Here is a 22,768-nt window from a genome sequence, read left to right on the forward strand (position 1 = left end):
CCTATATAAATACAGTATGATTTTGCTAGCATTGATCATGACAGCGCAGGTTTCAAGACAGATGTGCCATCATAATGACTCGCTATACTGTATTGAAATTTGAGAGACTGTTGCCCACACCTTCCCAATTTATTTTCCCAACCCCTTGCTGACCCCGTTTGACCCTATTTAGCTGATGCAATTTGACTGTGGGTTGGCTTGCAAGTACACTCTAATCCACACATCCTAAATATACGACAATTGGGCTTTTGATCCTTGCGACTAATTGATAGAAACGGGTCATCCAGTTATTATTATTATTACTATTATTATTACTATATGCAAATCTTTCTTTCCTCCCCAAGAAACAGCCACTGCAGTTAATGCCAAACCACAGATTATTGAGAGTGAGAGGGAAATGGACTAAACTTATTTTGCAGCATTCTCAGAATATAAAAATATATATTATATGTATATACACACAGAATAGTGGCCCTTTGTGACCCAAACTGCTTGTGATTTTTCTTAGGTTGAAGCCAATGGGAAGGTTGCCTGTTGGCCTTCATTCTGGCAATTAGCAAAGCCAGGAATGTTCATTGATTATTCTTACATTGTCGGCTCTAAAAGCATCTTAACTGCACTGTGCCAGAAGCCAGGGTGTGGCATAGAGGATATTAGTTCCAACTTCCTTAAAACAACCACAACAAATCACTCATTTTTCTTTAGATTTCAGAACATAGGCACCTGCCTTCTACTGAGTCATTTAATTCCATCTTGTTCACTATTTGTCTACACACAGATTTGCTTTGCAGGTTGGAGAAGAATCTTCTCTCACTCCAGCTGGAGATGCCAGGGCTTGAACCTGGGATCTTTTGCACGCAATGTAGGTGTTCTACTGCTAGCCTAGATTTTGAATCCACCCCATCTTCAGAACTTGGAGCAGGTGGCGTATTGCCATGGCCCGGTTATTATCAGCTTGTGTTAAATGGGGACCAGCTTTTTCATAGTGGCACCAGTATTGTGGAATGCACTACCTACTTAAATATGAGAGGCCCCACATCACTATTAGTATTCTGTCATTTTTTTTGTAGACGCACCCTGTTTAGATAAGCTTTTCCCTGATTTTATTTTTTGATGGTTGTTTTAACTGTGATGCTGTTTTCATGAACTTGTTTATTACATATATTTTAATCATTTAATGTAGTTGTTTTACTGTGCGTTATAATTGCACGTATCAGAATTTTTTATCATTTGATTTATTCTACTTGTTATTTTACTTCAGGTAGGTAGCCGTGTTGGTATGACGCAGTCAAAATAAAAATAAAAAAATTAAAATTGTCCAATAGCACCTTACAGACCAACTAAGTTTGTTTTGGTATAAGCTTTCGTGTGCATGCACACTTCTACAGATACCTATTTTGCTGTTGGATTTCATTTCTTTGTGAACCACCTCAGTCTTTCCTTTTGAAATGAAAGGCTGGTTATAAAATTAATAATTATAATTTATATAAATTTCATAATTTATACTCTCAAGTTCTGCAAGGGGCTTGGGCTAATGTAAATACAGTTGTACCTCAGAAGTCAAACGCCTTGCGACTTGAACGTTTTGGCTCCCAAACGCTGCAAACCTGGAAGTGAGTGTTCTGGTTTGCGAATGTTCCTTGGAACCCGAACATCCGACGTGGGTTCCGCGCCTTGGTTTCTGAATGTTTTGGAATTTGAACGGACTTCCAGAACGGATTCCATTTGACTTCCGAGATACGACTGTAGTTAACCAAGGGGTTGATATTAATGAGCTAGCAGGATAGTGCTAGAGGCAGATTCAGGGGAGTCCAACCAGTTCAGTTGCACTAGGCACAATGCCTCAGGGACACCACAACTTTGATGTAGAACGGAAGGCAAGAGGCAGTGAGCACCAAATTTTGGTATTACACAGGGCGCGTCTGAAATTTGAGGCCCCAACATCTGTCACTGGTAGTGCATAGCATCAGTTGTATACCCAGGAGACTTTGATTCAAAACCAGGGCTGGTGCACTCACTAAGCAAAATGAGGCGATTGCCCCAGGTGGCAGGTGCTGAGGTGGTGGTTTAACAGCAACTTTAAGTTTTTAAATAAATTTTAAAAGAAACGTCTTGCCACCCTGGAAAAAAAGCAGTGGTGGGTTTAGGCATCCTCCAAGGCTTCCTCTCACAAATGCCTCACTCTGAGGAAGGATCCTCTTTCCATTCCTCAGAGCAAGGCAGAGAGGAGGCGAGGTTTGCTGCATTAGCAGCAGCAGCAGCAAAATATTACAAGTACAGTAAAGAGAGAGGGGAAGGAGAGAACAGGAGGGGCAGCATTGGCTTACTTCAGGCATCTAACAAAAAGCAGCATACAAGAACAGAAATATAGATAAATGGAGCTTGCTTTTTGGCCTTGGACAACCTTGCCGGGGTGATGTGAGGATAAACATGAAATAACCTCATCACCTTGAACTCCTTTCCAGGAAATGCAGCAATGAGATAAAATAAATAAAATATGTGTGCTAGGCAAGCAGAAGAACCAGAAATGATGTCTGGCAACATATCCCACTGGAATTGCTTTGCAATTACAATTTCAAAATATGTAGAGCAGGGTTGGAAGCTGATTTAGGACATTGTTGTACATCTCTTCTCCAAAATGTAGGGGTTTTTCTCCTCCTCCTCAGAATCAAAACATTTAGAACACTGTGGCAAGAGGTGTAACATTCAGTTTCTGTTCTTCCACACCACAAAAACTCAAGAGCCCCTAAGTTTTGTTTCCAAGCATTCAAAAGAGCAGCTGCAGTTTTGATCACCATATGTAGAATGATGTAGATAATAATAATAATAATAATAATAATAATAATAATAATAATAATAAATTTTATTTATATCCCACCCTCCCCAGCCGAAGCCGGGCTCGGGGCGGCTAACAACAATAAAATAGTACAGCATACCAAAATTATTCATTATAAAATTAACTCAAATCAAACTAATGGCAACCACTGGGCCAGAGCTCTGCGAAGATTGTCAAAGGAGGGAGTCAGGCTGTGTCCTGACCAAAGGCCTGATGGAACAGCTCTGTCTTGCAGGCCCTGCAGAAAGATGTCAAGTCCCGCAGGGCCCTAGTATCTTGTGACAGAGCGTTCCACCAGATCGGAGCCACAGCTGAAAAAGCCCTGGCTCTAGTTGAGGCCAGCCTAACCTCTCTGTGGCCTGGGACCTTCAAGATGTTTTTATTTGAAGACCGTAAGTTCCTCTGTGGGACATACCAGGAGAGGCAGTCCCGTAGGTACGAGGGTCCTAGGCCGTATAGGGCTTTAAAGGTTAAAACCAGCACCTTAAACCTGATCCTGTACTTCACCGGGAGCCAGTGCAGCTGGTATAGCACTGGGTGAATGTGATCTCGCAGCGAGGACCCCGTAAGGAGTCTCGTCGCGGCATTCTGCACCCACTGGAGTTTCTGGGTCAGTCTCAAGGGCAGCCCCACGTAGAGCGAGTTACAATAATCCAGTCTGGAGGTGACCGTCGCATGGATCACAGTGGTTAGGTCAGGGCGAGAGAGGTAAGGAGCCAACTGCTTAGCTTGGCGGAGATGAAAAAATGCCGCCTTTGTTATAGCTGCAATCTGCGCCTCCATGGAAAGGGAGGTGTCAAAGATTACACCCAAACTCTTAACGGACGGTGCTGGCACTAATTGCACCCCCGCAAGATGTTTTTAGAGAGTTGGGAGTTGCCCCCCCAATCCCATATCGTCCCGTCCCAGCCAAAGGACCTCTGTCTTCGAAGGATTTAACTTCAACCGGCTCCCACATGCTTCCAAACATCTGATCAGTGTATCTGGGGCCGAGTCAGGATGGCCATCCATCAACAGATAGAGTTGGGTGTCATCAGCATACTGATGGCAACCCAGCCCAAAACTCCGGACAAGCTGGGCGTGGGGGTGCATAAAGATGTTAAAAAGCATCGGGGAGAGTATTGCACCCTGAGGCACTCCACACAGCAAGGAGTGACGCAATGACAATTCCCCCCCAAGCGCCACCCTCTGTCCCCGACCAGGGACAGATCAGGGATAGCCAATGTGGTGTTGTCCAGATATTGCTCCCATGATCCCTTACAGACACCCATACTAGCTGGGTCTTATGAGAGCTAATGTTTAACAACATCGGGGGGGGGGGCACATTGGCAACTCTTGGTATAGAATTAGGCAGCTGGCCCCAACATTGGGCTTGGCTAGGGATGGGAGGGAGGGATTCAATTCAGTTAATAAATAAAGACCAACCTACTTAATTCACACTTTCTGATGCAATACAAGAACTGAAACATAGCCATCCTTCCAAATTCACACTTCTCTTAATTTTGCATAGCAAATTTCTGGTCAAGTAATGCATACGCTAGGGTAAAGTGTGCATATACAGTGGTACCTCGGGTTACATACGCTTCAGGTTACAGACTCCGCTAACCCAGAAATAGTGCTTCAGGTTAAGAACTTTGCTTCAGGATGAGAACAGAAATCATGCTCCGGCGGCGTGGCAGCAGCAGGAGGCCCCATTAGCTAAAGTGGTGCTTCAGGTTAAGAACAGTTTCAGGTTAAGTACGGACCTCTGGAACGAATTAAGTACTTAACCTGATGTACCACTGTACATGCATGTAGTAGTGGAAACAACATTCAAAAATGCATTATATTGGGGGAAATTGCTTTGCAAAAATGTGTTTATTGACTGATAAATTTTCATGAGGACTTTGAATAATAATAATAATCATCATCATCATCATCTCAAAACTGATTCAGAAGTGTGGAGATCTGCATTTAAATCCCTTCTCAGAATCAAACCATTTGGATGAGAAACAGAGGAAGCAAAAGCAACCTATTTCCCCATCCCTAATCCTTCGCGTTTGTCAGTTTTGCAAGGAATGAAAATAAAGGTGGCGTTCCATATTTCATATCCCTTTTTCATCCGGGATGATATTAAGCTAGATGACTCCCAAGCAAGCAAAGGTTTGCAAAGGTTTGCTGGCCTCAGCTTTTTTGCATTTGTTGCCACAGAAGCCCCCAAGTACAAAGCAGATGAAATAGCCTGTTGTCGCCATGGGAATCCAGCCTAACTCTGTTTGTTTTTGCTCCTCTTGTTACTGTACAATTTGAGAGTGAGGATAAAGAGCTGTCTTTTTCTCGCTCTCCCCCGCTCCCTTGTTTTCTTTCCCTGGGAATACAGGGCTTTGGCAAGGACTACCTCTGTGAGGGATATTCTAGGTATTTTTTCCTGATGACAGTTACCACCTTACAAAGCGCCTAAAAATGTATGAGGCTGTATATAGAGATGAAAGTGAACAAAATGGGCCAGCTGGCCCCATCAGGACAATGGAGATTGGATTTCCAAGCTGCCTGTCTGCTTCGTTCTGGTGAAGGAGGCAGCAGAAGGAATGCTGGGCCAGTTGGCCCTTTGATTTTGGGCCCAGGTGTTTTTGGACTGTATCTTTCATCGGCCCCAACTGGTATGGCCATTGTTCAACAATGGTGGCAGTTGTCGTCCAATAACATTGGTGTGTCTGTGAGTGAAATTGCCTATCTCTTGATAAAAGCATAAGACAGGGCCTGCCTGCAGGCTTATACTGTAATAGACACAATATTAAAGGAAATGGGCAAGGGAGGCTCCCCCTGCCCCAATAAGGTAAAGGTAAAGGTACCCCTGCCCGTACGGGCCAGTCGTGTCCGACTCTAGGGTTGTGCGCCCATCTCACTTAAGAGGCCGGGGGCCAGCGCTGTCCGGAGACACTTCCGGGTCACGTGGCCAGCGTGACGAAGCTGCTCTGGCGAGCCAGCACCAGTGCAGCACACGGAAACGCCGTTTACCTTTCCGCTATAAAGCGGTACCTATTTATCTACCTGCACTTAGCAGTGCTTTGAACTGCTAGGTGGGCAGGAGCTGGGACCGAAAGACGGGAGCTCACCCCCGCCGCGGGGATTCAAACCACCGACCATGCGATCGGCAAGCCCTAGGCGCTGAGGTTTTACCCACAGTGCCACCCGCGTCCCTTTTCCCTGCCCCCATAGTGCCTAATAATTCAGGAACATCTGGCAAAACTGATGGGCAAGAGATTCAGCGGGGTTGGGAGTGTACTCCTATATTCAATACATAATTGTCTTCTGGAACATACTACCACTAAATGTTGTGATGACCACTGGTATAGATGACTTCACAAGAGATTAGACTAATTCACTGAGGTCAGCTGTTAATGTTAGCCCTATTGAGTCTACAGGAATTGGGTTGGAAACTGGCTAAGCCCATTGAACTTTGGCCCCTTTAAAATTAATGGGACAAGTCAGCCATGGCTTAGCTGAAGCCCCATTGAGTTCATTTGGAACTAAGTGAAAGCGAGTTAGTCTGGATCCAATAATTGTTTGCATCATCAATGCTCATGATTATAGAGTTTCTCCACTTGAAAGAACTCTTACAACATCAGGTTGAAGTCCTGTTGCATCATCTGTATTTCTGAACTTGCACATTTCTGGGACTGGCTGTCCCATTTCCTTGTCTAGATTTTTTATTTTCTTTCAACTCCTGCATGGGGCAGACATTCTGTGATGCAGTGATCTTTTAGACTCTTGAACAAACAGCTCAGCTTCCTTAGTATCCGAACAAGTCATCGGGAAACTATGACTAAGATCAGCAAGAGGAGAGGGGGAGGGAAGATACAATCAATAGGGCAGCTCGCAACAGAATTAATGATAATAATAATGATAAAGCGATAAAACACCAGACATTAAAAACTTCCCTAAACAGGGCTGCTTTCAGATGTCTTCTAAAAGTCAGATAGTTGTTTATTTCCTTGACATCTGATGGGAGGACATTCCACAGGGCGGGCACCACTACCGAGAAGGCCAAAGGTAGTCTATAACAATCAGCATAAACTTAAGCACTTTTATTCTTTTGAAAGGTGGAGCTAAAATATTAAACAGGTATACAGGCAACTTCCATTTTACGCAGGGGTTACGTTTCAAGGCACTGCACATGTAAGTGAAATTGCATGTATTTGAAACACCATTGGCAAATGGTCAGGGATGTTGGGAGTTCCAGTCCAAGAGCATTGGGGGGGGGCACCATGTTGGCTACCCCAGAGTACAGGATAACTTGGACAATATGTGTATCAAATTCCACCTTTCTGTATGGTTTTAAAGCACCTTAACTGTTACATTCCTCCCAGACCTACTGGCTCAGGAAGTTACATAGACAGGAAGTTACATAGATATCCCACTTGTGGACATGGCTATGTAATTAACTGGGGTTTTTTGGGCTTTATGGTGGAATAGACATGCATATTTGTAGCCACTTTAAATGTGATGGGTATGATTTCGATCTCTTAATTCAATATTGAATATCTGGAGACCTTGGTTTTTCCAGGAACGTCTTTGTCTCTATTCAGCTCTTCTTGAAAACCAGTGTGGTCACAGGAGCCATTAGGGCACGGGCTGGGGGACCCTTTTCAGCCTGAGGGCCCTCAGGAGCAACCTTCCAGGGGCCACATGCCAAGGGTGGCTGGCACCAGGGACAAAAGTGGGCAGAGTAAGCATGTGTACAGTAGCTACTTTCCAGTCATGCAAAAGCCAGGGGTTTCTATGTAAGCACACATCTCCATTCAGCAAAGCATAACAGCTAGGCAAAAGCACTTGAGGAGGATGCCCTATGCAGAGCAGGGCCTGGGAAGTTACAGAGGTGTGTCCAGGGAAACAGCATAGCTTGGGAATAGTCCCGAAAGCTAAATAGAGAGAGGCCTGGAAGGCCACATTCAGCCACAAGCCTGAGATTCCCTGTCTTAGTGCTACAGCATTGGATTTGGATTGGGGAGACCATGAAATTCTCTGGATGGTCTTGGGCAAGTTGCCATGCTTTACACCTAATCCAATAGTGTTTCTAATTTTTTTTAAAAAAAGGTGTTTAATATTTTAAAAATCTTTAAAAATACAGTATTTTTTAAAATATACAAGGCCTTTTACAATGTCTTCCTCTTTTAAACCTTGCAGCTCTTCTTGTTCTGTAATTATACATTTGTTGTTAACCAATTTTAAATATTGTTTTATTTCTTGTTGTGCTCCATGCTTAGGACTTTTGTTTCAGGACAGGCTATAAATACTGCAAATTAAAAAATGGAAGACTGAGAAGAGACAGAGACAGAACAAGATTTGTAGACCGGCAGAGAGATATAATTACAGGCGGCAACCATTTTGTTCACATCCAATTAACACATGGGTCCTTTTGGATCCAGATGAGGGCAAAATGGGGGTGGGGTGTAATGGGTTGGGGTGGGCTTAGGTATGCTCCTAATGGTCACCTCTTGTATTTATAATTCTTTTTTTTTGCTTCCCCCTGGCATGAGCGGTATTAGTACCTCATTTTTTACCAAAAAAGAGAGCACTGAATCTCTCTCTCTCTCTCTCTCTCTCTCTCTCTCTCTCTCTCTCTCTCTCTCTCTGTGTGTGTGTGTGTGTGTGTGTGTGTGTTTGCATGATAGATAGATAGATGATAGATAGATAGATAACATAAATAAATAAATATGGGTTCCGGATGGAGTTAGAGGCAGGTCGTTGATCTGGAAAGGCTGAAATCACTACTGTGGAGGACTCATTCATATCAGATATCCTGTTTCTTCATTTCTTTAACTTTCCATGGAAACAACTGGACAGAATTTCTGTGTCTATACTGTTGCTACTTCCTGGAATAATTCTAAGGAAAAAGAGGCTGGCTGTTCCACTTCGGTATCAAGCACATCACACAGATTCCAAGTCTATGATTTACGCAATCTTTTGGCATTGCGGTTGTCATGAGCCAAAGACATCCCTTGGCCTCAAAGCAACAAAGATGTATATGTCAACAATTTATAAATCTTTCTGAAACTGAAAGAAATGCAAGTGTTTCTTTTAAAAAACAAACACACAGTTAGCTAAACTAAACATGTGGAAAATACGTTAGCTTATTAAAAAGGAAGGAGATCATTTCTCAGTGGTTAAAGTGCACACTTAACATGCTGTGTGTGTGTGTGTGTGTGTGTGTGAGAGAGAGAGAGAGAGAGAGAGAGAGAGAGAGAGAGAGAGAGAGAGAGAGAGAGAGAGAGAGAGACTGAGACTTGGGCAAGACCACCTAGTAAGCTTCATAGCTGAGATATGAACCTAGAATTCAGTTGCAGGTTGACAGCCTGCTCATCATAGCACACTAGCTGTCAGTTAATCTTGTGAGTGTGAAACTCCCTTAAAATTTTACCCTGTCTTTTGCTCTCCTTCATTGGAAGTCGTTCTGCATTTCTGCGTGTAGCAAATGATCTGGAAACTCCCTTCTATCTCTTTCTCTCTATTATCTTTTGTAGTTTCTTAGCCCTGCAGAATTTTGTTGTTCAGTAGATACGTTTTGGTGTGGAGCATCTCAAAAGCTCATACAGTACAGTTGCTTCTTCATTGGTTGCATTTACTTAAGGAAAGCACACACGCACTAACTGCTTACTGCCTGGGTTACTTGTTTATGAAAGCACAATGATTCATGCTGATTGGCATTGCCATTCCTAGGCATCAGAACTAGTTTGTGCTTGATTCAGATCCACAGGTTTTCCTTTAGCTCGAACTGTTTCTGGCACAGGATCCATCTTGAGCACTGCTCAACAAGTACATAGGAGTGGGAGAGTGGTTTGAATCAATGTCCCTTATTGAAGGGTTGTGTGTGTGCATCAAAGGTGGCTTTGTTCTTGAATCTGGGAGGTCTGTAGACACACTGAAATTAAGTTAGACATGTCTATTAAGTTTAGTGGGTCTACTCTTGAGTAGGACTGGCATGAGATTCAACCCATAGGTTTGTTCTGGGTTTGCTAAATTCTTAGGGTTTGTTTGGGAGACCTAAATGGTGAGCCCAAACCATAGTTTAGCTCAGTGCAGCAGCAAAATGATAGGGGAGCAGTAAAGTGTCTGCAATAAGTAAGCAAGCAAACAAATAAAACAACCTGCCATGTCACCTCACAGTTGAAGCCTATAAGAACACTCCAGTTCTTTGACAATTCCATGTGTTTTTCATCATGGTCTCTATGGGACCGCATGAAAATGCATCAGAGATGGCAATTTAAGCCAGCTACACTGAAGTATATATCTCCTTTGTTTCCTAAATACTGCAAATACAAATCACTTCTCATCTTGAGCATTCTATATGGACTTTGCAGTCTTGGGGCCAACTTGTTCATCAAACTCCTGGCAGCCTAAATTACTTTTTAAAGTTTGAGAGAGCGGGTATCATTCGAGGCACTCATTAGACGAAAGGGAAAATGCTCCCCCTCCCAGAAATGTTCCATTGGTATTTATTGCCTCCTGGTGCTCTTATGTTTTTAGATAACATCTCCTGAGCAAAGCAGACCCTAAGCATGCTGCTTTTATATTCTTCAGTGTTTGTAATGTTGCAACCATTGATCACCAAAGGATCTTGGGTCTCTGGCTTCCTGTGAGAACGAGATAATTGCTCTCTAGCAGGTTGTATATGACGTTGGTTATCAGGAGAAACCCCTGGGACTTCAATCGCAAGAGTGGAATGATATTGTGGGTAAATGAATAAACAGAAGGTTATCCAGCTTCCTGCAAAACAGTTGCCTTTGTTTGAAGGAAGTGAGGAAAATAAGGTGCCTTTCTTTCCCCACCTTTTTTCCCATACACTGTGTGCAAATACGGAAATTACACAAAAAAATATTATTTAGGAAATACCACTTAAGAGGTTCTCAAGCCAGGAAGAAATTATGTGATGCAGAAAAACAAAAAACCACCCCCAAAATAAAAACTACCATAGCCTCTCAAAAGTAAAAATATGATACTGTGTTGTGTGTCTTTAAATATCAGTGGTATTTCAGCAGGGATTTTCTATCCGTGCCATAACAACATAGCGCAGCCTGGTGCCCTTCGGGTTTTTACACTACAGTTCCCAGTCGACTAGGGTGTTTCCCAACCTTGTGCCTCCAGATGTTTTTGGCCTACAACTCCCATCATCCCTGACCACTGGTCTTGCTAGCTAGGGATGATGGGAGTTGTAGGCCAAAAACATCTGGAGGCACAAGGTTGGGAAACACTGGACTAGGCTATAATTTTTCATTCTGGTATGCTAGCTTTCTGTTTCCAAGGAAACCGTTTCATTAAGCAATGACCTCTCCCACCTGTTGCACAGTCCATCTCGCACACTTCAAGATCCTATCACCTTATTCTGCTGTAGGATTTCTGCCTCGAGTTAGAATGGTGTCCAACACTATAGCTTTTGGTTGGCGAGTTTCTCACAGGACTGACTATGGTTGGTGGGGAAAGTATTTGCACTTTTTTCCAAGGCTAATGTGGAGAGTGTATTGGGGTGAAATTAACCTTGGTTGGGGCTGGGACCCTGTGGGCACCAGGGAAGGCCTCTGAGGGCGCATGGGCATCCATGGGCACTGTGATGGCAACTGTATGTATACATTGGAGGAATTCGGAAGGTATCTGTGCATTTCTTACCACCTTCCTGGGCCAAGCCTTGCTTGCACACCAAGGTCCTACTTTTATGTTTAACTGCATTTTTTTTTAACAATTGTGACTCACACCTGCTTGCAAAGATGTCATGGTTTGCACTGATGTGGAAGGGGCTGCAGCTTGCACCCGGGCTGCCTTGGCTTCCGAATATAAATCGCGAAGCCGCCTGCCACATGTGCAAATGCTGATCTCTGCCGAGTGGATGGGATTCATCTTCGGATGCCTAAGACTTGCTGACAACTTTAATGTTTGGCTATCTGGTGATCCTGCTGCTTTGTAACGGTGGGACAAAAACAGGAGGGAAGAGATCCAGTGGGACATGCACAGGACACTTTGCACCACTTACTTGCTAATCCCAAATAAACATCAAAGGATCCCCCCCCCTTTTGAGATATTCAAGATTTGGTTGTGAGTCTTGGGGCATTTTAACTATTGCTAAGATTCATACGCGTAATAAATCAGTGATTTCTTAGCACTGACACATAGTCCTTCCTGTTCTTTTCATACCCTGCTTGTAAATGAAGACAGGCTGTGTTGCTTCACCAGTGCTACCCCTACCTAAACTTAGCATGTATGTCTGTGTTTGTTGCTTAGTTAGCAGAGATGGGGCAACTTTGTTCATCCCCTCCCCCAACAAGTATAAAATAGTAGAATACTTCATAAACCTTTTCTTATGTTTCTCTTTCACATTGATTTGGGCAAATGGTTTCTTGCAAAGAACTATATTTTTCATGACTAAACCCTATTTGCGAACAACAACAACTTCTTCTTCTTCTTCTTGATGTGCTAAGCTAAATCTCTTTTATCTCATTTGTTTTTCCTGCAGCCAACCGGGTACATGGAAAACTCAATTTCCTACAGCTCAATTGAAGATGTTCAGCTGCTCTCTTGGGAGAATGCCCCTAAGTATTGTTTACAGCTCACGATCCCTGGAGGCACAGTCTTGTTGCAGGTACAGTAACCACAAAAAACAAAAACAAAACAACCCCTGCTCCTTGCTTTCCAGTGCTGAATTCAATTTCTCTGTTTGGTGAATACGAGGATGAACTGATGATCATTGCCTGTGATTGGCTTTTGTTACTTACTAACAGATTTGTTTTGCCAGGATGAGAAAGCTTTTTGACCCTTTGGGGAAGATTTTGGTTGCCCTGAGATAATAGTACCTAGTAAACATCTATTTGTGGCTGGTGGAGAAAGAGTTTGCCATTAAACAAAGATGATTTCGACCATTCAGTTTGAATTCCTAAATTGATGAAGAGGGTAGTGTGAAAGTGAACAGAGTTGGGACATGCACCCCATCCCTTACACAGCACATATCCATATATTCATACACATCTGCACATCTGTTTCATGCACAGGACACACACTCTATAGTTCCCCCCCCCACACACTCTATAGTTTCTCTTGCTTGTACACAAGCACACATATACCTATTCATTCACTCAGACTTTTGCTTTTCCTGCCCAGCTGCAGTCTCCAAGAAGACTGTCACACCACTGCATGTGCAGCAGTTACTCTTGCAGAAATCTTTCCATTGGACTCTCTGGAATTTTTTTCCCCAGCCCTCATTGCTGAGCATGGGCAGGGACAGGTGGGGAAGCTGTGGGCCACGTGAGGATGCCCCCCTGCCAGTAACTGGTCCACAGACCACAGGATGAAGCTTTCTCTGCTTGGCAGAATTTCAGTCATCAAAATGAATATTGTTTTTATTCCAGTCAATCCTGATTGGCCCCGGGAAACGGGGACGTCTGGTAACCTTAAAGGTAAAGGTAAAGGTACCCCTGCCCGTACGGGCCAGTCTTGACAGACTCTGGGGTTGTGCGCCCATCTCACTTAAGAGGCCAGGGGCCAGCGCTGTCCGGAGACACTTCCGGGTCACATGGCCAGTGTGACATCGCTGCTCTGGCGAGCCAGAGCTGCACACGGAAACGCCGTTTACCTTCCCGCTGGTAAGCGGTCCCTATTTATCTATTTGCACCTGGAGGTGCTTTCGAACTGCTAGGTTGGCAGGCGCTGGGACCGAGCAGCGGGAGCGCACCCCGCCGCAGGGATTCGAACCGCCGACCTTTCGATCGGCAAGTCCTAGGCGCTGAGGCTTTAACCCACAGCGCCACCTCAACAGTTTAACTAATAAGATTTAAAATTGGAGAGCTGACAAAAATGGACATAGCAGAATATGCAGGAATAATAGTTAAATAAATGAACCAGGGAAAGGGAACACGGGAATTCATGGATTATATGGTATTATGTAAACATTTATTTCGAGATGTTAAAATAAAGACTTAATAATTTCTTTTTTAAAAAAACCAAACGTAACTGGGCCACAGCCCAGAGGTTCCACCCACCCTGACATAGCAGGTCAGGGAAAAGATTAGGATGGGACCTTCTCCTTGACATGCTCAGTGTCAAGGGAATGCCAGGGAAATGTAACACTCCTACCCTCAAAATTGTTCTCATCCCACACAGGCAGTCTAAATATCTCCACCCCTAAACATGTCAAATGCTATAACTATCAAGTTTCAATTACCAGATGTTATCTAATATTAGTTAATACTGCATACCATTCATCAAATATTGTCAAGGATCATATACTTGGTGTTCTGAATTATCTTCTGGGGAAGCCGAAAAAGCATCTTAGGGGCCGGCAAACTTTATCAGCAGGGGGCTAGTCCACTGTCCCTCAGACCTTGTGGGTGGCCAGACTATATTTTGAAAAGGGGGGGGGAGAACAAATTCCTATGCACACTGCACAATGTATTTGTAGTGCACAAGAAAAACAATACAATAATTAAAATGAAGAACGATTTTAATCAACATAAACTTTTAAGCAAGGACACATGTAAAAACACCAGGCAGGCCCCACATATAATTCAGAGATGCATTTTAAATTTAAAAGGTAAGCCATATCCCCCACCGACTCTCCCCTCCCTTCTCCACAGCACCAGACGAGCCCTGGTGACTGCTCTTGCGAGCGGCAGGGGCAGGTGGTGGCGGCGGCAGCGGGACGATAAACGGCATGAAAGGGCTGGCTCTGGAGTGGCGCTGCTTAAAATGGCGCTCAGCCAACTGCAACTCAACCAAGCCCAGCCCCCTTCCTCCTCTAGGCAGGGCGTAGAGAAGCCAGGAGGAGAGAGGGAGGCGGCGGCGGCGCAGTGTGTGTGTGTGGGGGGGGGAATGGCGCAGCCCGATCTGAATCAGATTCATGCCAATCCACACAGTGATTCCCGGACTGTATGCGGGCTGGATCCAGAAGGCAATTGGGCCTGACCCGGCCCACGGACCTTAGTTTTCCAACCCCTGCTTATGAAGAACAGTCACTGGAAATTGAAGGAGGGGAGACTTCTCTTGTGCTCAGGTCCTGCTTGTGAGTTTACCCCACAGCCATCTGATTGGCTACTGTGAGAAGATGATGCTGGATTAGGTGGGCCACTGGCCTGATCCTGCAGAGCTCTTAAGTTCTTAACATCTCATTCAATACCATTCACATATCAATTGTAGTCAAGAACTAAAATTCCAGATCTGCTCCAAGTTATTTCCAGAATAACTTGGAAATAACTTTTTAAAAATGATTATATAATGATTTCACACTTTTTAAAAAATCCTTATCCTTCTGCATTCTCATTTTTTCCCCTAGTTTGATATTTTTTAAAGGGGAGTTGTTGGGATAAGGAGGGGACTGTTTATGGTGAAAAACGATAAAACAACCTTTAATTCAAAGCCTCTGGCCAAGTATAAAAGGAGTTTGGCAGGCCTGGTAGATTTTTATCTGCTGCGGACGGCCGTGTTTTGTTGCTGTTGTTCTGAAAGCAAATTAATAGCAGTCGTGAGAAATGGGCATCAGAAAAGGAATGATTTGCTCAGATGTTTTCCTCTTGGGGACCTGAGGTCATAATATTGTTTCATCAGCACCGATAATGGAACTGAATGGATTCTGGGCTGCCATGAATGTTTATGTTGGACTCCTCTAGCAGAGGCTGAATGGGGCTCCCATACGGAATAGCTGGCGTCGCAGCACAGACACAATTGCTCCCGTATGTTTTCACTCAGAGCTGTTGCGTCTGGATCCGCGATGCGTGACCGTCTGCGGATGCAGCTAAAAGAATGGGTTTTCCCTTTGCAAGTGGGTTCTGCTGGATAGAATCCCGGTGCTCGACAAGCCAGGAGTAGAGCACTAAAATAGAAGCCAATTACTTGGGGAATTCAGATGGAAAAGCTATATTTAAGCCATGACACATTGAAGAAGGTAATTAGGCAAAGGTATATTAGACAAGGAACGCCACAGCTTCTCTTTCTCTGTGGCAAAATGGAAGGTAAGGGTGAGACTCTGGACGTCAAGTCAGAATTCTGTGTTCCTCTATACATCATAGTGTGTGTGCACTATGTATCTCAAGAACCGGGAGCCTCAGGCCCTCCAGGTTTTTCTTTCTGGCCTTAAAGGTACAATTTTCATGCCTTGCTCTTGGCACTGTTGCCTCTGGCTCTGCTCACCATTGTCATGTCAACTGAAGAAGGTTGCTGGGAAGGGAATGAGGCCCTTGGGGTGGAAGAGGTTCACCCCTGAGATAGAGAAAGAGAAGCTTTGGGTTGAAGCCAACTGATTTCTACTCAGAGTAGGCCCGTTAAAATTAATGGGCCTAAGTTAGTTGTGTCCATGTGGCCTGATTAACACATAGTGGTGTTAAAACACTTGGGAGGTCAAATTCTTAAGAAATCAATTTGTATTTTAAGATGTAGTAACACAATACAAACATCAGACTTTAGATTCAAGGACTAGACTATTTCAATGTTGTTGTTTTTTTTTTTTTTTAAAAAGTGACAAAATCGATTTTGAGGAAGAAGCATAGCTCATCTTCTTAGCATGCAAATGTTCCCAGGTTCAGTCCTCAGCATCTCCAGGTAGGGCTGGGAAGATGACTCCTGCCTGAAACCCTGGTAAGTCACTGCTAGTAAGTGCAGGTATCAAGCATAGGCAACCTCGACCCGCCCGATGTTTTGGAACTGCAACTCCCATAACCTCTAGCTAACAGGACCAGTGGTCAGGGATGATGGGAATTGTAGTCCCAAAACATCTGGTGGGCCAAGGTTGCCTATGCCTGACCTAGATGAACCAATAGTCTGGCTTGAATTTGGTTTGCTATTGTAGCTTAGGCACAAGTGTAGGTATAAAATGATCTCAGGAACATTAACCTCAGAGGCTTGGTGTTGTTCCTTCTCCACATTGTGTTACTGGTTCTCTGTTGATCAGAGAGGGCCTCAGTTCTCTTTGATCACCTCCTCCCCTTGCCCTTCATATGCAAGTTTCTAGTCATATCTACTTCTTGCCTCCCTTGCCTTGCTCACGGGTAAGCACTTTGTCCCCAGCAGTCTACTACTCCTGAGAACTGGGCCCTCTAGCTCAAGGTAAGAGCTTAAGAAGAGTTTGGCTGCTGGATCGCTAAAGGCCCATCTTCTCCCATATCCTGTTCTCAGAGTAGCCAATCAGATGCCTGTTTCATAAGCTCCCAAACAGGACCTGAGTGCAACAGAACTCAATCTTCCCTCTTCTTCAGCCATTCCTGTCATAACACCTTCCCCATATACAGTGGTACCTTGGGTTACAGACGCTTCAGGTTACAGACTCCGCTAATCCAGAAGTAGTACCTCGGGTTAAGAACTTTGCTTCAGGATGAGAACAGAAATCGCGCAGCAGCAGCGCAGCAGCAGCGGGAGGCCCCATTAGCTAAAGTGGTGCTTCAGGTTAAGAACAGTTTCAGGTTAAGAATAGACCTCCAGAACGAATTAAGTTCTTAACCCGAGGTACCACTGTATAAGAGGCCTTGGCAAGGTGGGGGAGCTGCTCCATGGACCCCACAAGTGCCACATGACATTCCATTACATAGTGAGTTTACATAGTATTAGGGGTGGGTTCTGACTTCCGGGAAGGGTGGTATCTCAATGGTAGAGCATCTGTTTTACATGCAGATGGTCTTAAATTCAATCTTCAGCATTTCTAGCTAGGACTGGGAGTGTTCCCTTTCTGAAAGCCAGGAGAACCACTGCCGTTTAGAGAACACTGAACTGGAAAGACCAAAGTTATGACTAGCTATTATGGCAACTTCCTAGGTTCCTATGGCTATGTAAAATACACCTCTCGCTATCAAATGTACCTTACACAGGGAGGTAGATCCTTGCGGTGAGGAAGTGCCTGTGACATGGAAAATAGTCACACATGTATGGCTATTCTGAGATGAGTGTGCATCCTATTTGCAGTATAGGCCTAATACATCTGACGTACCATGTAGGGTTGTTGTAGATAATATATATGGTTCATTTTGAACACTTGAAAAAGCTGCATAAATGTTAAGGATTTGTTGTTGTTGTTGTTGTTGAACTTACCTTTTTGCTTCAGGGCTGTTTAGGAAGAAAACTGGGCTTAAAGAAAGCAAACCTGCAGTTTTTTCCCTTTGGGTGTTTGCTTAAACTGGGTTCTAAATTTGGCTGAGTTATACCCTATGGTGTTGCTATTTTTTTAAAGTCTATTCCTGGTAATCAAGTATACCCAGAAGGAAAAACAAACAGAACAGAAATTCCTGATAAGCATAACAATAGCTGCAGATAATACGTAGCTCATCGGTTTTTGAACATGGCAATTTATTTATTTATTATTTTGTCAAAAGAATCTTCCAGGGTAAATTCAGGGAAAAGGTTTATCTAGATTAGAATACAATTACGTGCATGTACCTTCATCTCTGTGTCCCCTTATTTTAGCTCCTGTTTTCTATTTTAGGTTCTAGTCCTGATATCCACCTTTCAGAATTTCCTTCCTTTGCATAGTAAATATCCTTTACAGTACTATATTACAAGGGTTGTGCAAAACCTGTTAGTGCACCACGGCTTGCCCAAGCAAACAGGTCAGAGGAGATGCATAGTTTGCTAAATATAGGGGTCTATTTCTTGCTCTTGAAAGCTTGGTTTTTTCTCTTTTTGTAGTTTTTCAGGTTTCATAGGCAAAACAGAATAATTGCATACAGTTCATGATCCAACATTGCTTTTGGCATTTTTTAAATTGAAGACTTTTGTTTTTTCTCTTATTCTGTTGCTTTGCTACCAACAAATTTAAGGCAGGTTACAAATATAAACCAGCACAGAATTGGCAAATGCAGGAACTGGCAGGTGAAATATTATATTGGTGGGGAAACTGGAGAGGTGGAAACCTAAGATATTGATGGTGATGATGATGATAGAAGAAGAAAATGAATAAATTTATTGCTGTACATTCCTTTGGAATTTTTAGGCTGCACAGATTAAACTTGTCCATAATTTAATACAGGAGTAGGAGGGAGGTAGATCTGAATATAACTCAGATTCTTGGATGATTTCAAGTAGAGCAGCGAGGATTTCAGACAATGGCAATAAATTACACTGCTGAAATGAGATGTGGAGATCCGTCCCCATTGGGATTGATAGGGCAGAAGACAGGGAGACCAACAGTAGGGGAACCAGAGCTAATGACAGGCAGAGTCAGCTAATTCTGGTTTTGTCCCCTTCTTGCTCTCTGCTGAATTCTACAAAGGCAACACAGAAAGAAGAGGAAACTGACAGCCAGTACCACCCATTGGATTGGTTGTAAGTAGAAGGCAGGCAGGCATGTGGGGGGCTGGCTGAGAGCAGAGTGCGCTTGGAAGGGCAGTGCCTTATTTTCCCTGGTGGACAAATCTCCTGTGTAAATGAGGAAAGCTTGGGCTAACCTGCAGTGGAATTTTGCATGTCGAAGGACTGGGAGCTCCATTCTGTTCTGGTACTCAAGATACCGTATTTTTCGCCCCATAGGGCGCACCTGCCCATAGGACGCACCTAGGTTTTTTTTTGGGGGGGGGAATAAAGAAAAAAAATTATTTTCCCCCCAGGCACAGGGCTGGGGCAGGGGAAGCCCGAGCTTCCCCCGACCCCAGAACAGGCAGCTCTCCGCAAACCTTGGGAGACCGGCATGACTTCCCACCGGGCTCCCACGCCTTGCGGGTATCTGCCTGAAGCCCAAACCAGGTCGGGGGGCAGCAGGAAGGCGGCGTTCCGCCTTCCCGCTGTCCCCCGAGTTTGTGGGGCTGGTGGCAGGGAGAAGCGCGCTTCTCCCCGCCGCCAGCCTCCAAACCAGGTCGGGGAACCGAAGCCCGGGGCGCACTGTGCAGCGCGCCCCAGGCTTTGAGATGCAGGCTGCTATCTGCAAGCCTAGGGAGCCCGACGGGAACTCCCGCGGACTCCCAAGGCTTGCGGAGAGCTTTCTGAAGCCTGGAGAGTGAGAGGGGTCGGTGCGCACCGACCCCTCTCGCTCTCCAGGCTTCAGGGAAAGCCTGCATTCGCCCCATAGGACGCACACACATTTCCCCTTCATTTTTGGAGGGGGAAAAGTGCGTCTTATAGGGCAAAAAATACGGTAAGTCCCCGTGCTCAGAGTTATTTAAGCCTAAATGTAGATCCCACAAGCCTGATGTCTGCCCACTTCTAATGTAGTGTGTGGTGGGACAAACAGCTACATTATTGTTGCTACAGCAAATGTGGCAAACGGGCCGCACACCAAAAGAAAGGCAGCTTGTGTGCAAAAATGTATTGCTGATTCCTAACAGATTTCCCTCCCTCTCCCATCCCTCTTTTAGTTGTTGTTGAAGAGTGCAACTGTTAAGATGGTTTACGCAAAGGGCGCTGTAGCAAAGATGACTGTGTTCTTTGTAACAATTTATTCCCTGCACAAACCATTCCTCGCAGTCCTCTTGAGTAATACAGATGTCAACAGAGGTTGACGCTGCAGCACGGTGGGAGTGCGGAGTCTAGCAATGCGGCTCATCTGTCAGAGGGCCTGTAGCATGCCGGGCTCTCTTGGTCTGCTTCCCACCAAGTCTGCACAAGCCAGCCCACTTCTCCACAGACTTCTCTGATGTTGCTCAGGCCCAGGGATGCATCAGGTTAGCTACAGTACGGCCGCATCATCTTATGCAGGGGTTCAGTTCCAAGGGCTCTGTGCATACAGGAAAATGAGTACACACACAAACTGTCCCTGTGTGAGCATCCTTAGCTTTCCAGAGCCTGCGCTCTGTGTGGGCTTTGCCCACCCCCACGTAAGGCAGAGAGCTCTTTCCATACTTGGGAAAACCTGGCACAAAAAGAGCTTTTAAGCTTTCCGTTTTGCTTGCATTTAACTTGCAGGATTTCAACCACAAGGCCTTCAACTGCATATGGTTGAGATCGCGCAAATTAAATGTTTGTAAGTATGTGATCATACTTTACCAGTTTCCTTCTCCCTGCATCACATTTCAAGCCAGGATACTACCACCATGGGCCACGCTTTTCCTGATCCTGGAGTCAGCTGTTCCTAGAGAGCTAACATTTCCTGCTCTATCACTCCTAGATGTGTTATGTACCTTCTGTCTGCCTAGCTCAATCCTGGGGGTGCTAAGACTGCTGCCCTGTGCTCCCAGACAGTCTTTTCACCTGTCTCCTCTCTCACACACCAACGCTCCTGTTCCTCTTTGCTGTGGGCACCACCCCTAGGGATTGTGGCATTGACTAGGCCAGTATTGGCTACACCCAAATTTACAGGGGGAAAGCACAGTCTTGTGTTGTTTGAGGGTAGCATCATGTGGACTGTGCAAATTAAATGGGGATGCAGACAGCTGTAAACACATAGCATATTCTGGTTTGGACAAGTCCTTACTGTTTTTAAGCAGTAGGATGGGGTTTATAGCTGCTGATTTCTTGGGTGCTGTTCTCACTTTGCTTTTATTATTTGGTGTATTTTAGATGCAATAAGTTTAATTCTACTTACATGCATCTTAGTAGAGCCAGTGGTTCACTAAAATCAGCAATGCTAAGATGATTGTGGTGTTAGCACTTGTGTGAAGAGTTGCTGTGCTTATTTAGCATACATTTAAGTTTGAAATTAAATTGTGATAGGTGCACTTTTTTCATTTCATTTCCATTTAACTCCCAACATTTACAGTGTTTCCTAAGTTCTGTTAGACCCATTGAAGTTGATAAACCTATCTTAGTTGTGTTCATTAGCTTCAGTGGGTCTCCTCACTGAGTAGGATTAGAAGGCTATCATTGACTATAACCCAACGTGCTGCCACTGCTGTTGTACTTGGAATTGTAGCTGAGAAACAATTATGCTCCACTGGATTGGAAGTATTATAGGTTGAGGTAGAAGGGCATTAGCTGCATTTCATGGTAGCCAGCTCTTTAGAAAGGGTAAGTGTGGCCGTGGAGGCCTGGGAAGTGTTTTACAACTATAGCAAAGGCTGGTGCTGCAGTTCCGCCTTTACTTGACTGCTGGCTTTGAAAGTGATCACATGCAAAGCAAGAATTGTCTCCTCTCAGAGCTTTTAGAGAACAGTCCTTCCTGCACGCAAAGGACATGTTCTGAAGCTAGCAGAAATCCAGGAGTGGACGTGCAAGGGTAATTGTTTCAACCAAATGAAAGAATTGTGTGGCTTCCAGCTTTTAAAAACTCTGTGAGTGATTGGCTTGTGCTTTGGTTTAATGGTGTGTAGCATTAGTAGAATCTAAAGCTTGCATTTACATTGGTTTTCTCTCTCTTTCTTTATATTGTAGGCTGCAAACAGTTACCTGAGGGATCAGTGGTTTCATTCATTGCAATGGAAGGTAAGCTCTTTGTATTCTGTAAATCGAATAAGGGACTAATGCAAAAACAAAGTTGGGCAGCAGATCACTTCTGCTGGTCAAAACTAACATTGATTCACCAGAATTGTAATTTTTTATTTGGTGTATGGTATTATTTAAGTAATGGCTGGAATTCTGTGGCGTTTTTAAAATTCTGATCATTCCATCTATCTGTAGATTTATGAAATGTAAAGATTTTATAGAACTACAGGCAGTTTTATATATATATGCAGGTCAGGGCATTGGATGTTGGGTAAATTAAAATGGCAGCCAGGCAGTCAGCCACTGTGGTTGGGAACTGAACTCTGTCCCCATTCAAAAGCAGTAACTCCTGCCCCACTGCTAAAACAGCTACCCAGGAGAACTCAGGAGGGAGGATGGTGAGTGGTGGTTCAGCCAGGTCATGTCAGTGAAGGGTCCTTCTAGGGCCCTTGTACAGTGCCTGACCTTGCCAGCTGTTGGCACCAAGCCTGTAGCAAATACACAGATGTTACAAGACCCCATATGTTTCCATAGTGAACCTGACCCCCATCAGTGGCTCCTCCCTTGAAACTTCCTGTCACTCAGGAGGAAGAGAGCATTATTTTAGTGATGCACAGCCAAAAAAAAAAAGGGGGGGGGAGA

General features: G+C 44.3%; 1 protein-coding gene across 4 annotated transcripts in view; it reads left to right on the forward strand.

Annotated features, from left to right (window-relative positions):
- Positions 1-22,768, forward strand: part of CMIP (c-Maf inducing protein) — a 148,301-nt gene that overhangs the window by 74,204 nt on the left and 51,329 nt on the right. For 3 of the 4 annotated variants that reach the window (XM_081920304.1, XM_081920303.1, XM_081920302.1), the window contains 2 exons: positions 12,321-12,446; positions 22,076-22,126. In XM_081920304.1, coding sequence (XP_081776430.1) covers positions 12,321-12,446; positions 22,076-22,126 — 177 coding nt within the window. Of the gene's footprint in view, positions 1-7,815; positions 7,855-12,320; positions 12,447-22,075; positions 22,127-22,768 lie in introns of those variants that run through there. The other variant, XM_081920305.1, reaches the window with a different exon arrangement.

Source organism: Podarcis melisellensis (genome assembly GCF_964234715.1).
Source record: "Podarcis melisellensis genome assembly, chromosome: 8".
NCBI lineage: Eukaryota > Metazoa > Chordata > Lepidosauria > Squamata > Lacertidae > Podarcis > Podarcis melisellensis.